At 43.6% G+C, this 16,093-nt stretch overlaps 1 protein-coding gene and 2 pseudogenes across 1 annotated transcript; all 3 read left to right on the top strand.

Annotated features, from left to right (window-relative positions):
• The first annotated feature begins 8,029 nt into the window (after window positions 1-8,029).
• On the top strand, window positions 8,030-10,074 carry LOC117190158 (annotated as a pseudogene).
• Window positions 10,075-10,228: 154 nt separating this feature from the next.
• Window positions 10,229-12,123, top strand: LOC117191201 (cytosol aminopeptidase-like). The gene has a single exon (XM_033396135.1). It carries the CDS (start codon window positions 10,397-10,399, stop codon window positions 11,978-11,980), a length of 1,584 nt encoding a protein of 527 aa, XP_033252026.1. The 5' UTR covers window positions 10,229-10,396; the 3' UTR covers window positions 11,981-12,123.
• A 1,251-nt stretch (window positions 12,124-13,374) lies between these two features.
• LOC117190157 lies at window positions 13,375-15,792 on the top strand (annotated as a pseudogene).
• Window positions 15,793-16,093: the final 301 nt, after the last annotated feature.

The following is a 16,093-nucleotide window of genomic DNA, read 5'->3' as shown; positions in this document are numbered from 1 at the left end:
TAAGATGTTGAAGGAGCATGGAATCTCACATCTTATATATAAAGGAAAAGAGATGAATAGATATAGCACTGCCCATTTCCAATTTATATGTTAAGAGTAAATAAAGATTTCCCATTATATATATATGTAAGAGAAGAAGAGACAACTATACATGTAAAGGCAAAAATAAACAAAAAGGTTGAGAATATACATATGTAAAAAAGAGATGGCTGGATATAGTACTTATCATTTCCAATACATGGGTAAAGAAAAATATAAGGGAAACAGAGCAAAGACGTGGATATAAAGAGTCCTGCTCTTTGAATCATTATCAGTAATAGAGTCAAGAAGACAGCTGCAAGATGCATGCCAAACAAATACAACTTTTTTTAGTGCAATTCGAGGAGATGATCTTCGAGGAGAACGTACAAATTCTTGAAAATTTGATGAGCATTTTGGAGGATCTGGAGTAAAAGGAGCTTCAGTACTCCAAGTTTGGCTTTCATTATAAGCTATGCCCCTGGAGTGATGACGATGCAACGGACGGACCTGACACATGCCTGTGTCATACCCTACCAAATAAGAAAGCAGAAGCTATAGACCTAATGTTAAAGTACTATAACTTAAATAAAAGATTGTATCCCAGCTCAAAAAATCAATAAACATCTTAAATGTCTCTGAAATAATATTGTGTTTTATTTTAAACGAATTTTCTTAAACATTTTTATTATTAACTTATCATTATAGTTAAAATCATTTTTCTTAAATTGTTTTAAAAAACAATTTAATGTTTTTTTGCTGCTTTTAAATATTCCATATAGGATACAGTAATGACCGCATGTATTTGAAAAATAACCTTGCAGTAGTTGTTTATTAAATGTAAACTTTGTGGAATTTTTCCTTAATATTTTTAAAAATTCTTTATTTTGGGGATATTGACCATATGAATCAAAAAATTCTGCTGAATATTTGTTTTCAAAGTAAAAAGCAACCCAATGAGTTCCTGAATGGCTTGAAGAATCTGTGTTTGCTATTATTAAAGCAGGATATTTCGAAATTACTTGAGGCAGCTGATCAGAGGGATAAACTCCTTTAAAAATTGTTTTTGTTTTTGAATGCTTGGAAAGCAACTTATCGATTTGCAATGTATTCATTTTTACAATAGAACACGAATATTTCTATGTTTATCAACATCAATCATTGAGTCATATTCACAGAATACCAGACAAGTAACTGCTTCTGTAAGAGGCTCCGAAAATCGTCCTTCAATTCGGATGGCTCCTTGTGATATTAAATTTGAGCATACAGTTGAATTGTGATGGTCTGCAGTTAGGTCAAATGCTAATATAAAACTATTTTTATCAAAAATTTCCTTTGTAATTTGTAAGCCTCGATCATAATGTTTTATTCCACTTGATCTGAATAGCATATTATATCCTCTAGAGCTTTGAGCATTTTCAGAGTTCGAGAAATCAAACTCAAGTGCCTGCGAAGGTACTTGTACTCCATTAACCAATTTTTGAATTTTTAAAATGATCAAAATGGAAGGGGTTTAATTCCCGATTTCCAGAATATGATTTGTTTTTTACCATGCAAAAAGCCAAAAAATTGGGAAGCTGTCCAATAACTGCATTGTAAATTGATAATGTATTATTTCCTGGATATATTGTAAATGATTTTACTTGAACTTTGCTGTATGGATAAATGGCATTTTTAGTTTGTAAAACATGATGATGAGCCAATAAAATGCTCGGATTAATAGTTATGTGGTTCATGAATAGTTGGGCCTCCAATATTTTAAGATTTGATTCAGTTTCAGATTCCATTAAATAAAATGCTGTTTTTTCAATGTTAAAAGTAATCCTCAAATCTACATTATTTATAAGCAGTTTTGGTTGATTAAATATATCTCCATGAACTTTTCCGAATAGTTCAACCTTATTACTGTTTTGAAAAATATTTTTGAGCATAATGGATCCATCGGTGTTAACGTATCTACCAGATATTAATTTACCATAATTAGGATAATAGCCTTGAGTGGCTAAGTGACTTTCACTGGCATCACTACCATAGTTTAAAATCGTTTGCAAATACGATCTATAATGATAGTTATTATCACTCTGAGAAACCAAAATATTATTTAAATATACGGACGAACTTCTAAACATTGAATGCAAAATATTATTCACTACTCCAACATCGTTTCCTTCAATGTTGGTATTATCACTTTTTCTTAGTTGCACAACAAGTCTTAAGTAAAAACTTGACAGGTCTCGATTCGCTTTTCATACATTCAATATGGGTGGTCATTTTGATTTAGAAAAAATGTCTCTTATAGTTAATTTCTTTGTTGATTTTTTTTTTTTGGGTCTCGACTTCGTATGTTTGCTTCCTTCTTTAGATGATAAATGAGATAGTTTTTTCCTAGACCTTCTCTTTTTATTCTTTTTACCTGCCACATTCTGGAATCGGGTTAACTTATTAATGGCTTTATTTGACAGGTTTTGCAAAGCAATTTTACTTTGTTCTTGGATAATAGTTCTTAAAGGTTTTCGACCAAACTCATTTATTACTGCCTTTCCAGTCTCAGAAGCTTGGTTTTTAATAGCGTTTATCCCCGAAAGGAATAGTGGTTTTATGTAATTAAAAAGACCATTAAAAAAATTCACAATTCCTCTACCTTGTTGGATAACTCTGGGTGAAACATAAAGACTTCCTATATGATTCAACCCTCCTCCACACTGATTTAAATAATATTGTTGATAAGATTTCGTCATGGTGGTTATTTCTACTCTGAATAAATTTCCATCTTTACAGTATTATTTATAGCATTTCTTTTCGTTTTTTAAAGTGAAGGGTAACAAAAATTGGAATTGCTGAAGATTCAAATGGTACTTTATACCCTTTGGAATCGGTAATTAAGATCGAAATTTCTTTTGGAGACCATATTTCAATGGGATAATATTCAATATTGTTGAATTGTATAAGTTGCTCTTTTCCATTATAATGTAATACTCGAAGACATCGAGGTCTTTTATTTCCAACACATCTTGGTTTGATAATGTCAGTGTAAACAAAAATCAACCCATTTTGAAACTGTTCAGACTCTATTGACTCATTTTCATATCGAGATGTTTCTCCATTTACTAAGCTAATAACGAATTCTGTTGTTTCTTCAGATGCGATTGAGGTATTCTCAGGCCTGCTTTTTATACATTTATTTAGATATAAGTCTGTAATTCCTACTTCCCAGTCATCGTTCATGTTTTCAGGAATATTTACAATGTTTGTAAATGCACACTTAACGTTATCATGATATACATTTAACGAATCATTACTAACTACTGTCACGAAAAACTCTGTTACATTTACCAAATTGGAATTGCTGAAGATTCAAATGGTACTTTGTACCCTTTGGAATCGGTAATTAAGATCGAAATTTCTTTTGGAGACCATATTTCAATGGGATAATATTCAATATTGTTGAATTGTATAAGTTGCTCTTTTCCATTATAATGTAATACTCGAAGACATCGAGGTCTTTTATTTCCAACACATCTTGGTTTGATAATGTTAGTGTAAACAAAAATCAACCCATTTTGAAACTGTTCAGACTCTATTGACTCATTTTCATATCGAATTGTTTCTCCATTTACTAAGCTAATAACCAATTCTGTTGTTTCTTCAGATGCGATTGAGGTATTCTCAGGCCTGCTTTTTATACATTTATTTAGATATAAGTCTGTAATTCCTACTTCCCAGTCATCGTTCATGTTTTCAGGAATATTTACAATGTTTGTAAGTGCACACTTAACGTTATCATGATATACATTTAACGAATCATTACTAACTACTGTCACGAAAAACTCTGTTACATTTACCATTTTTAGTTCTACGTTCTTTGCAGTTTATTAATTATAGGAAAACCAATTAATTTTGTTTTTTCCAATTTGCACGGCCTTACTGTTTCTAACAGCCCTCATCAACTTTTCTCGTCCACTTACGTATTTCAAGTCTTGAAATGGATTTGGTTCACTTTTATACCTCTTAAGTTTTACTCTTAGCTTTCGCTGTTTATCAGTAAGCTTCACTTTAGTCAATGCTGATTTTTTTGATGCTTGAGTGTCTAAAAATGAAGTATCCTCAACTTTACGCTTATTAGGTTTTGAGTTGAAAGATTTTTCGGTCAGAAAATCTTCATCATCGATGTCGTTGTGATAGAGAGTTCCTTTTTTGAGGACTCATTATTTGTATTGTTAAGAATGGAAGTGTTAGGTTTTACATCTAACCAAACTGACTCGTCTTGTGTTTGTATTCCAATGCTTTGAGGTGGTGAAAGTCGTTTGTTCTGCGTAGTTCGTATATCCATTGTCTTATTTCTTTTTTTATTTTGATAGTAACACAATTCTTGACGTATTTTAATCCATTTATTAAAGTCACTAGTTTTTTTATCATTTAAAATAGGCAAAAACGTTATATTTATTGAATCGTTTTTCTGGGCATTATTTACCAATTTTTGATATGCATTCGGATGAATTAAAATAACTTTGGTTAATTGATGCTTATTTTTAAGCATTGTTCAATATTTTTCCAAAAATCCCCGAAAGCAATGAACTTATTAAAACAGGTAAAAATCCTCCTTTTTGGATGAGAACTTTTCTCTTAGAATTTATTGACCGTTTTGGACATGAAATAAGACGTAATGCATTTTTATACTTTTTTAGAGCATATAGTTGCTTTTTTGATATCTTATGATTTCATCGTAGAGTATTCAACACTATCTCCACTAATACTAACTCAATGTCACAATTACTTATAATTGCATTTCGAAGTTTATTATTTGCCCTTTTGAGCACATACAATAAATTTTTGTTCGCTTTCAGTCGACTTAGATTCTTTTTGTAAACCATTTTCATCTGAAAAGCAAACCGTATACTCAGAATTAAAAATATGTGTACGAAATCTAAGGAGATCATTTATTCCCTGAGTAAGATCAATAAGTAAATAACCATGTGGTTCATCTGTCACCTCCTTATATATTCTGAAGAGCTCCTGAGAATTTTCAGGATAAATTTGTCTTGCTAAGCATTGAAATTGTAGCTTATCTCTAGGATTTTTGAACGCAACGATGTATTTTGTGTTTAGTGAAATATCTCGAGTATGTGATGATTTATGAAATATATTTTGTGTAACCACTATTACGGATAAATTCCTGTGGTGTGATCCTTTTGTAAATAGCTCACAGACATTTTTATTAAATGCACCCATCATTAAGTCATCTAGTATTAAAAGAATAGGCTCATGATTTTCATTTTCAATTGTTTCGGGAACTCCTTTATAGTATTCGATGGTATTAAAATTTGGCTTAGCATGCTCCTCTCCATAACACCAAATTATTCGATTAATTGAAATGCTCAGCAAATCATTCCTTTTGTTTATTAAATTTTCTAAAAACGTTGTCTTACCAGATCCTGAAGGTCCGCAAATAAGCATTGTAAAAGGATGTATAAATTGCTTAAACATTTTTGGGTTATGTTTTATTTATTAATATTTTATAAATGTTTTCTAACATCTAAGATATTCTAATTACGCGTCTCCTGATCGCGCTTTTTGGGGCAGTTTTTTTCTAAGTGAGTATCAGATCCGCAATAATTACAATAAACAACTTGTGTGTATCCGCTTTTGTGAGGATCCTTTTCAAACAAACGCTTAAATGAATCCATTTTAAACAACTAGTTACTACAAGTGCTGAATATAAACTGAAAATCTAAACATATGAGTCACTATTACAGTAGATAGCGTAGTTAGAATTTTCCAAGATAACAAATAGCTTAAATAAATTATTTAGAGCACATCTCAGAGGAATTTTTTTGTGGATTCTACAGTTTGTAAAAAAATTTGGTTAAAATGTGAGACTTTTTCCTATATCGATATCAATAATATTATTTGTTAAATACTTAGATAACAACTTTTTTTTAATTTCACCACGTACAATAACGGTGCTAAATCTATTTAGTGGTGAAAGTATTTCACCTAAACTTAAATATGATATTTCACCATCTGACCATTCCAATCCATTTATGGTTTGACGATTAATATTTTGTTGTTTAATTATTTCATTATCCGATTCATTCAGATGATATGGTGGTTTGAAATGAAAGAAGTTTGGTGTTACTGTTCCGGTTTGCATAAACGCCAATTCCTTAATAAAAAGGTGTTTATTATTTCCAAAGAGATATTGAAAATCAACTATAACGCTTGAATTCCTGTCGATTGTGTTCATGTTGGGCTGAGATTTTGTAATAAACTGAATGAGTCGTTGATTCCTATCTCCTTTATATACAGCCCAATTCAGTCAGAGTTCTTAGTTTAACAAAAGCATTCAACCCAAATGGACACGCTTCAATCAAAAAAAACCGATGACGAGGGCCTCATCATGAAGAAAATGCGCTTCGAACAAAAGGCCATACCGGCCAAGGTCTTTGGCAGCCTCAAGCCGACAAATCAATCCGATTCCGATGAGGGATAAATCTTTTGTTTCTTTTGATTACGCGAAATATAAATGTATGTCTGTGGAATACTTCCCTCGATTTGAGACCTATTCTTCGGAGACCTATTCTTCGTTTTGTTCGGAAATTCATAAATTCCTCGAATCTCAGCAGGCGTTGGCAATGTTTCCCTGCCAGAGCTTGAGCCTTGGGATATCTCATTCCTTTCGAATCAGCTGTTGGAAGCACATCTATTCTCTCTATTTTTTAGATTTACATTTTTATACCCGATACTCAAAATGAGTATTGGGGTATATTAGATTTGTGGTAAAAGTGGTATATGGATTTGTGGTATATATTCTTGATCAGCATCAATAGCCGAGTAGATTGAGCCCTGTCTGTCTGTCCGTCTGTCCGTCCGTCCGTCCGTCCGTCCGTCCGTCTGTCCGTCTGTCCGTCTCTTCAGCGCTTAGTGCTCAAAGACTATAAGAGCTAGAGCAACGATGTTTTGGATCCAGACTTCTGTGATGTCACTGCTACAAAAATATTTCAAAACTTCGCCACGCCCACTTCCGCCCCCACAAAGGACGAAAATCTGTGGCATCCACATTTTTAAAGATACGATAAAACCAAAAACGCAAAGTCGTAGAAAATGACTATATGTTCTAGAGTGTCAAATCTCAACCAGATCGTATAATTATTATAGCCAGAATCAAGAAAACAATTTCATTCTTTCTCGCTGTCTCTCTCTAACACACAGGTTTCATGGTCGGTTTTGCCAATTGCAAAATATGAGTTCAAGGATCTCAGAACATATAAGAGCCAGAGCAACAAAATTTGGTATCCACACTCCTGTGATATCGGACCTTGACCGTTTCGTGTCCAAATTTCGCCACACCCCCTTCCGCCCCCGCAAAGGACGAAAATCTGGGGCATCCACAAATCTCAGAGACTTAACGCTAGAGTAACCAAATTTGGTATCCGCACTTCTGTTAGATCTCACTATAAAACGTATATCTCAAAATTTCGCCCCACCCCCTTCCGCCCCCACAAAGGACGAAAATCTGTTGCATCCACAATATTGCACATTCGAGAAAACTAAAAACGCAGAATCATAGATAATGACCATATCTATCAGATTGCTGAATCTCGATCAGATCGGATCATTTTTGTAGCCAAAAGCAAGAAATCAATTTGCAGTGGCTACGCAGCGCCCGACGTCACGATCAGACTGATTTTCTGTCTCTCTCGCACGCATTCTTTGTCGTGTCGTTCAATATTAGCGGCGTCTGCCGGAGGAGAGCCATACTGACTTAGTATCGGGTATAACTGTAGAGTTGCGGTGTCCGCAGCAACTCACAACGTTCCCCCTCGTTGTTGTTGCTGTTGTTTCTGGTCAAGTGCTGTGAAGAGGTGGGGAATGAATGTTTATGTTTCCGACTAAAGTGCTTCTTTTGTAAATCACTTTCGAGCTCCAGAGCCATGCAAAGGCTGAGGTTGAAGGTTGAATTAAAATTCCTGCACTTATAATTATCTCCTGCTGTTGTCCTTTACGGACCCACATGTACATACATGTGTACATATGTACTTCCTTTCACCGCATGTATTTTCAAATGTCAATTAGTTGAGTTAATTGAGCGAAAGTGCAAAATGTGAACCGCAATATCGTTTATATAAATTTACGGAATTCACTCGCCTCTGTCAATCTTTTGGCTTCTATTGTCCCCTTGCCCCCCCTGGTCCTCGGTCTTTTGGCCTTTGTTGGGGCAGCAGAGCCCTTTTGCGAGGCCAGCTTTGCGCAGTTCGAGGAGCTGTCGTTGAACAAGCGCATGGAGGAGGTGGCCAAGAACGAGGAGGCCACCGAGGAGGACGACATCGATGTGGAGCTGCGCCTGTCGCGCTTCGAATACCTCATGGAGAGTCGTCTGCTGCGCCAGAATCCGCACAACGTTCACGAGTGGCACAAGCGGGTCAACCTGTACGAGGACAAGCCCACGGAGATCATCAACACCTACACCGAGGCCGTGCAGACAGTCCAGCCCAAGCTGGCGGTGGGAAAGCTGCACACCCTCTGGGTGGAGTTTGCCAAGTTCTACGAGTCCAATGGCCAGGTGGAGGACGCCCGCGTGGTCTTCGAGCGGGGCACCGAGGTGGAGTACGTCAAGGTGGCGGATCTGGCCGCCGTGTGGTGCGAGTGGGCGAAGATGGAGCTGCGCCAGCAGCTGTTCGAGGCAGCCCTCAAGCTGATGCAACGTGCCACGGCCATGCCCAAGCGGAAGGTGGCGTATCACGACGACTCGGAGACAGTGCAGTCGCGCCTCCACAGATCCCTGAAGGTGTGGTCCATGTACGCCGATCTGGAGGAGTCCTTTGGCACCTTCAAGACCTGCAAGGCCGTCTACGAGAGCATCATCGACCTGAAGATCTGCACGCCGCAGGTGATCATCAACTATGGCATGTTCCTCGAAGAGCACAACTACTTCGAGGAGGCCTATCGGGCCTACGAGAAGGGCATTGCCCTGTTTAAGTGGCCGAATGTGTACGACATCTGGAACTCGTATCTAAGCAAGTTCCTCGCGCGCTACGGGGACACAAAGCTGGAGCGGGCCCGCGACCTCTTCGAACAGTGCCTGGATCAGTGACCCGCTGAGCAATCCAAGTACTTTTACCAGCTCTACGCGAAGCTGGAGGAGGAGCACGGCCTGGCCCGGCATGCCATGTCCATCTACGATCGCGCCACGTCCGCCGTCAAGGAAGAGAAGATGTTCGACATGTACAACATATTCGTGAAGAAGGCCGCCGAGATCTACGGCCTGCCACGCACCAGGGAGATCTACGAGAAGGCCATCGAGGCTCTGCACGAGCAGCATATGCGCCACATGTGCGTCAAATTCGCCGAGCTGGAGACGAAGCTGGGCTAGGTGGATCGAGCCAGGGCCATCTACGCTCACAGGTGAGTCGACATTTAACCGTTGGATCGTCAATATTCTAAGCAGAAGAGCTTTGTCCCAACAGGTGTGCGATCCCCGCATCACGGCGGACTTCTGACAGACCTGGAAGGAGTTCGAGGTGCGTCATGGCAACGAGGATACGATGCGTGAAATGCTGCGGATCAAGCGTTCCATTCAGGCCACCTACAACACTCAGGTCAACATGATGGCTGCCCAGTTTGTCAACACGAACACGAATGGTGTGGCTGCCGATGCTGGTGCTGGCTCCGGACCGGATGCCATGCGGCTGCTCGAGGAGAAGGCCCGCCAGGCGGCGGCCGAGGCCAAGCAGAAGCCCGCCGAGAAGGCTGCCTCCAATATCATGTTTGTGCGCGGCGAGACCCAGGGCGGGGCCAAGGGCAAGGAAAATACAGTCGTCAATCCGGATGAGATTGATATTGGCGACAGCGAGGACGACGACGACGATGAGGAGGAGGACCCGCAGCAGCCGAGTGGAGACCAGGCCGAGGCAGGCCAGGCCACAACCAAAACCGATGACTAGGGCCTCATGAAGAAACTGCGCTTCGAACAAAAGGCCATACCGGCCAAGGTCTTTGGCAGCCTCAAGCCGACAAATCAATCCGATTCCGATGAGGGATAAATCTTTTGTTTCTTTTGATTACCCGAAATATAAATGTATGTCTGTGGAATACTTCCCTCGATTTGAGACCTATTCTTCGGAGACCTATTCTTCGTTTTGTTCGGAAATTCATAAATTCCTCGAATCTCAGCAGGCGTTGGCAATGTTTCCCTGCCAGAGTTTGAGCCTTGGGATATCTCATTCCTTTCGAATCAGCTGTTGGAAGCACATCTATTCTCTCTATTTTTTAGATTTACATTTTTTTTATTCGCAAAAAAAAGCAAAATTTGTCTGGAACTGTCTGAAAAATAAGAGAACTTTCGTAACCTGTCGCGAGGGACTGTCACTATCATTAAGCGATGAAGTCTGTACGCTTGATGCACGCCCTGTGCAGGCGTGTCCAGCACACATTCCTGGCCAGACGCAGAGATGTGGAACAGCGACGGCACTACGCCGAGAAATGTGACTCGGTGATCAAAGGCGTTGTGGTGGGCGTGTACGCCAAGGAGGGCGACCGCCAGCCCAAGATGACACCATCCGGCGAGAAGTTTGACGATCGCGTCCAGAGTAAGATCACTGATCTCATACGCGAGACGGGCCTGAGTGGCCAACTGGGAAAAGGCCGTGTCTTCATGAACGTGGATGCGGAGTTCCGTGCGGTGGCCGTGGTCGGCGTGGGACAGGAGGGGGCCGGCTTCAACGACCTGGAGATGATCGACGAGGGAATGGAGAACGCTCGCGTCGCTGCCGGCGTGGGGGCTCGTTCCCTTCAACTGCAGGGCTGCACAGATGTCTTCGTGGAGTCGATGGAGTATGCGGAGCAGGCGGCCGAAGGGAGCGCCTTGGCCGTCTGGCGCTACAACACCAACAAGCGCCGTCGGGACCGCACACTCATTCCCAAACTGGAGCTGTACGACTCTCCCGACTCGGATGCCTGGATGCGGGGCCTGTTCAAGGCCGAATCGCAGAACCTGGCCCGTCGCCTGGCCGATACGCCGGCCAATCAGATGACGCCCACAATCTTCGCCCAGTCAACGGTGGATGCCCTGTGCCCCTGCGGGGTATCCGTGGAGGTACGCAGCATGGACTGGATCGAGTCCAAGAGCTTGAACAGCTTCTTGATGGTGGCCAAGGGCAGCTGCGAGCCGCCGATCATCTTGGAAATCGCCTACTGCGGCACCGCACCCGAGGACAAGCCCATCCTCCTGCTGGGCAAGGGCATCACATTCAACAGCGGGGGCCTCTGCCTCCGTCCCAAGGACTGCTTGTCCATGTACCGCGGCTGCATGTCCGGTGCAGCCGCCTGCGTGGGCGTCATCCGAGCCGCCGCCGCCCTATCGCTGCCCCTAAACATAACGGCACTGCTGCCGCTGTGCGAGAACATGCCCTCCGGAATGGCTGCCAAGCCTGGCGACGTGGTGTCCCTCCTCAATGGCAAAACTCTCGGCTTCGTGGACGTCAGCAAGGCTGGTGTGATGGCCATGGCCGATCCCTTGCTCTACGCCCAGACGATCTACAAGCCGCGCATGGTCGTGGACATTGCTACAGTGGGCTACGCCGTCTGCCCAGCGCTGGGCGGAGCAGCAGCCGGGATTTTCAGCAATTCGAACTTCGTCTACAAGCAGTTCGAGAAGGCCGGTGCCCTTACGGGGGATCGCGTTTGGCGTCTGCCCCTGTGGCGCTACTTCAAGGAGCTGATCATGCCGAACGACACCTTTGACATCAGCAACCGCGGACGTGGCCCCGCCTCCAGCTGCATCGCTGCCGCCGTTCTGCACGAGCTGGTGCCGTGCGTCGAATGGGCCCACCTGGACATCCGCAACGTGGGCATGCTGACGCGCTACAATCCGCTCCCATATTTGCTGAAGGACCGCATGACTGGCCGTCCCACTCGCACCATCGTTCAGTTTCTGTTTCAGATGGCTTGCCCCGACGGCAAGTAATCTGATTATGTTCGTTACACAATTCCTTTGTTAATGTTCCGCGTTCCAAATTTGTTGTTAATTGAAGTACCCCCACACCCCACCCATGAGCTTCCATGCTGATTGAAGGATGAAAAGAACCACATAAAATATGCAAAAAGGTCGCCATTTTATTGTTGAGATTCATTATAAATCGAGAATATACATGACATATAGGGCAAATCTGGCCTAGGTGAGGTCTTTACAAATCGGGCTCGTTAAAAACCTCGAAAAACATTTTTGCAATACAAATGGTGGAGAAAATTCCCGCTTATTTTACTTTTCCTCTCTTCTGTTCATCATTTCACTTCAACGCTCAAGCATCTATACTTATGCTCATTATTGCGTTGCTATTGCTTACAGAGGCTTTACATAGAGCTCTCCCATGCACAGCCAAAAACCGCAACTGCACACACATGCACACGCATACAGCGATGCGTTCGGTTTTCGCATTGGGAGCGACGCATCGCGTGATCTTCTAATTCTCTTTCGCTCGCTTTCTTTTCGTTGAGTGGAGTTGCTTGGAAATTCCAGTTGCTGTACCGTTGCCTCTTAGCTGCGCCTTCCACTAACTTAAACCACTAATTTAATAGGATTATAAATACAATCAATGACCGTCTTTGGTGCTAAGTGCGTCTTGCGGGAAAAATTAGTGGATTATTCGCGCACAAAAAGAACCGAAAATGTTTATGTTTTTCTTTGCTGTACGATTATAGGCGATGAACTAAAAAGATATACAACAAAATACTAAAATACTATAAATACTAAAGGCAAACAGGACTATACAAATAACGAAAAATACCGAAAAAGTCAACTTCGGCTTATCTTAAAAGGTTTTCAGTTCAAAGCTAATGAAAATATATGCCTGTTGTTTTCTTTCAATTTAGAGAATAATATCGGGAGAAACGTTTATAAAAATGGGTTTAATTATTTATTCTCGTATATTGTTTTTTGACAGTGTATGCCTCGCCCTGACTCCCTTTATAATTGTGATTTTTATACCCGATACTCAAAATGAGTATTGGTACTCAAAATGAGTATATTAGATTTGTGGTAAAAGAGGATGTGTGTAACGTCCAGAAGGAATCGTGTCCGACCCCATAAAGTATAGATATTCTTGATCAGCATCAATAGCCGAGTCGATTGAGCCATGTCTGTCTGTCCGTCTGTCCGTCCGTCCGTCTGTCCGTCCGTCCGTCTGTCCGTTCCCTTCAGCGCCTAGTGCTCAAAGACTATAAGAGCGAGAGCAACGATGTTTTGGATCCAGACTTCTGTGATAAGTCACTGCTACAAGAAAATTTCAAAACTTTGCCCCGCCCACTTCCGCCCCCACAAAGGGCGAAAATCTGTGGCATCCACAATCCACATCCACAGCCATGCGGCTGCTCGAGGAGAAGGCCCGCCAGGCGGCGGCCGAGGCCAAGCAGAAGCCCGCCGAGAAGGCTGCCTCCAATATCATGTTTGTGCGCGGCGAGACCAAGGGCGGGGCCAAGGGCAAGGAAAATAAAGTCGTCAATCCGGATGAGATTGGTATTGGCGACAGCGAGGACGACGACGACGATGAGGAGGAGGACCCGCAGCAGCCGAGTGGAGACCAGGCCGAGGCAGGCCAGGCCACAACCAAAACCGATGACGAGGGCCTCATCATGAAGAAACTGCGCTTCGAACAAAAGGCCATACCGGCCAAGGTCTTTGGCAGCCTCAAGCCGACAAATCAATCCGATTCCGATGAGGGATAAATCTTTTGTTTCTTTTGATTACCCGAAATATAAATGTATGTCTGTGGAATACTTCCCTCGATTTGAGACCTATTCTTCGGAGACCTATTCTTCGTTTTGTTCGGAAATTCATAAATTCCTCGAATCTCAGCAGGCGTTGGCAATGTTTCCCTGCCAGAGTTTGAGCCTTGGGATATCTCATTCCTTTCGAATCAGCTGTTGGAAGCACATCTATTCTCTCTATTTTTTAGATTTACATTTTTTTTATTCGCAAAAAAAAGCAAAATTTGTCTGGAACTGTCTGAAAAATAAGAGAACTTTCGTAACCTGTCGCGAGGGACTGTCACTATCATTAAGCGATGAAGTCTGTACGCTTGATGCACGCCCTGTGCAGGCGTGTCTAGCACACATTCCTGGCCAGACGCAGAGATGTGGAACAGCGACGGCACTACGCCGAGAAATGTGACTCGGTGATCAAAGGCGTTGTGGAGGGCGTGTACGCCAAGGAGGGCGACCGCCAGCCCAAGATGACACCATCCGGCGAGAAGTTTGACGATCGCGTCCAGGGTAAGATCGCTGATCTCATACGCGAGACGGGCCTGAGTGGCCAGCTGGGAAAAGGCCGTGTCTTCATGAACGTGGATGCGGAGTTCCGTGCGGTGGCCGTGGTCGGCGTGGGACAGGAGGGGGCCGGCTTCAACGACCTGGAGATGATCGACGAGGGAATGGAGAACGCTCGCGTCGCTGCCGGCGTGGGGGCTCGTTCCCTTCATCTGCAGGGCTGCACAGATGTCTTCGTGGAGTCGATGGAGTATGCGGAGCAGGCGGCCGAGGGGAGCGCCTTGGCCGTCTGGCGCTACAACACCAACAAGCGCCGTCGGGACCGCACACTCATTCCCAAACTGGAGCTGTACGACTCTCCCGACTCGGATGCCTGGATGCGGGGCCTGTTCAAGGCCGAATCGCAGAACCTGGCCCGTCGCCTGGCCGATACGCCGGCCAATCAGATGACGCCCACAATCTTCGCCCAGTCAACGGTGGATGCCCTGTGCCCCTGCGGGGTATCCGTGGAGGTACGCAGCATGGACTGGATCGAGTCCAAGAGCTTGAACAGCTTCTTGATGGTGGCCAAGGGCAGCTGCGAGCCGCCGATCATCTTGGAAATCGCCTACTGCGGCACCGCACCCGAGGACAAGCCCATCCTCCTGCTGGGCAAGGGCATCACATTCAACAGTGGGGGCCTGCCTCCGTCCCAAGGACTGCTTGTCCATGTACCGCGGCTGCATGTCCGGTGCAGCCGCCTGCGTGGGCGTCATCCGAGCCGCCGCCGCCCTATCGCTGCCCCTAAACATAACGGCACTGCTGCCGCTGTGCGAGAACATGCCCTCCGGAATGGCTGCCAAGCCTGGCGACGTGGTGTCCCTCCTCAATGGCAAAACTCTCGGCTTCGTGGACGTCAGCAAGGCTGGTGTGATGGCCATGGCCGATCCCTTGCTCTACGCCCAGACGATCTACAAGCCGCGCATGGTCGTGGACATTGCTACAGTGGGCTACGCCGTCTGCCCAGCGCTGGGCGGAGCAGCAGCCGGGATTTTCAGCAATTCGAACTTCGTCTACAAGCAGTTCGAGAAGGCCGGTGCCCTTACGGGGGATCGCGTTTGGCGTCTGCCCCTGTGGCGCTACTTCAAGGAGCTGATCATGCCGAACGACACCTTTGACATCAGCAACCGCGGACGTGGCCCCGCCTCCAGCTGCATCGCTGCCGCCGTTCTGCACGAGCTGGTGCCGTGCGTCGACTGGGCCCACCTGGACATCCGCAACGTGGGCATGCTGACGCGCTACAATCCGCTGCCATATTTGCTGAAGAACCGCATGACTGGCGTCCCACTCGCACCATCGTTCAGTTTCTGTTTCAGATGGCTTGCCCCGACGGCAAGTAATCTGATTATGTTCGTTACACAATTCCTTTGTTAATGTTCCGCGTTCCAAATTTGTTAATTGAAGTACCCCCACACCCCACCCATGAGCTTCCATGCTGATTGAAGGATGAAAATAACCACATAAAATATGCAAAAAGGTCGCCATTTTATTGTTGAGATTCATTATAAGTCAAGAATAGGGCAAATCTGGCCTAGGTGAGGTCTTTACAAATCGGGCTCGTTAAAAACCTCGAAAAACATTTTTGCAATACAAATGTAGAAATTTAACGCTTATTTTACTTTTCCTCTCTTCTGTTCATCATTTCACTTCAACGCTCAAGCATCTATACTTATGCTCATTATTGCGTTGCTATTGCTTACAGAGGCTTTACATAGAGCTCTCCCATGCACAGCCAAAAACCGCAACTGCACACACATGCACACGCATACAGCGATGC

The sequence above is a fragment of the Drosophila miranda genome (genome assembly GCF_003369915.1).
Source record: "Drosophila miranda strain MSH22 chromosome Y unlocalized genomic scaffold, D.miranda_PacBio2.1 Contig_Y1_pilon, whole genome shotgun sequence".
NCBI classification, from domain to species: domain Eukaryota; kingdom Metazoa; phylum Arthropoda; class Insecta; order Diptera; family Drosophilidae; genus Drosophila; species Drosophila miranda.
Note: the sequence above shows the minus strand (reverse complement) of the source record. Positions and strands in the feature narration are given on the sequence as shown.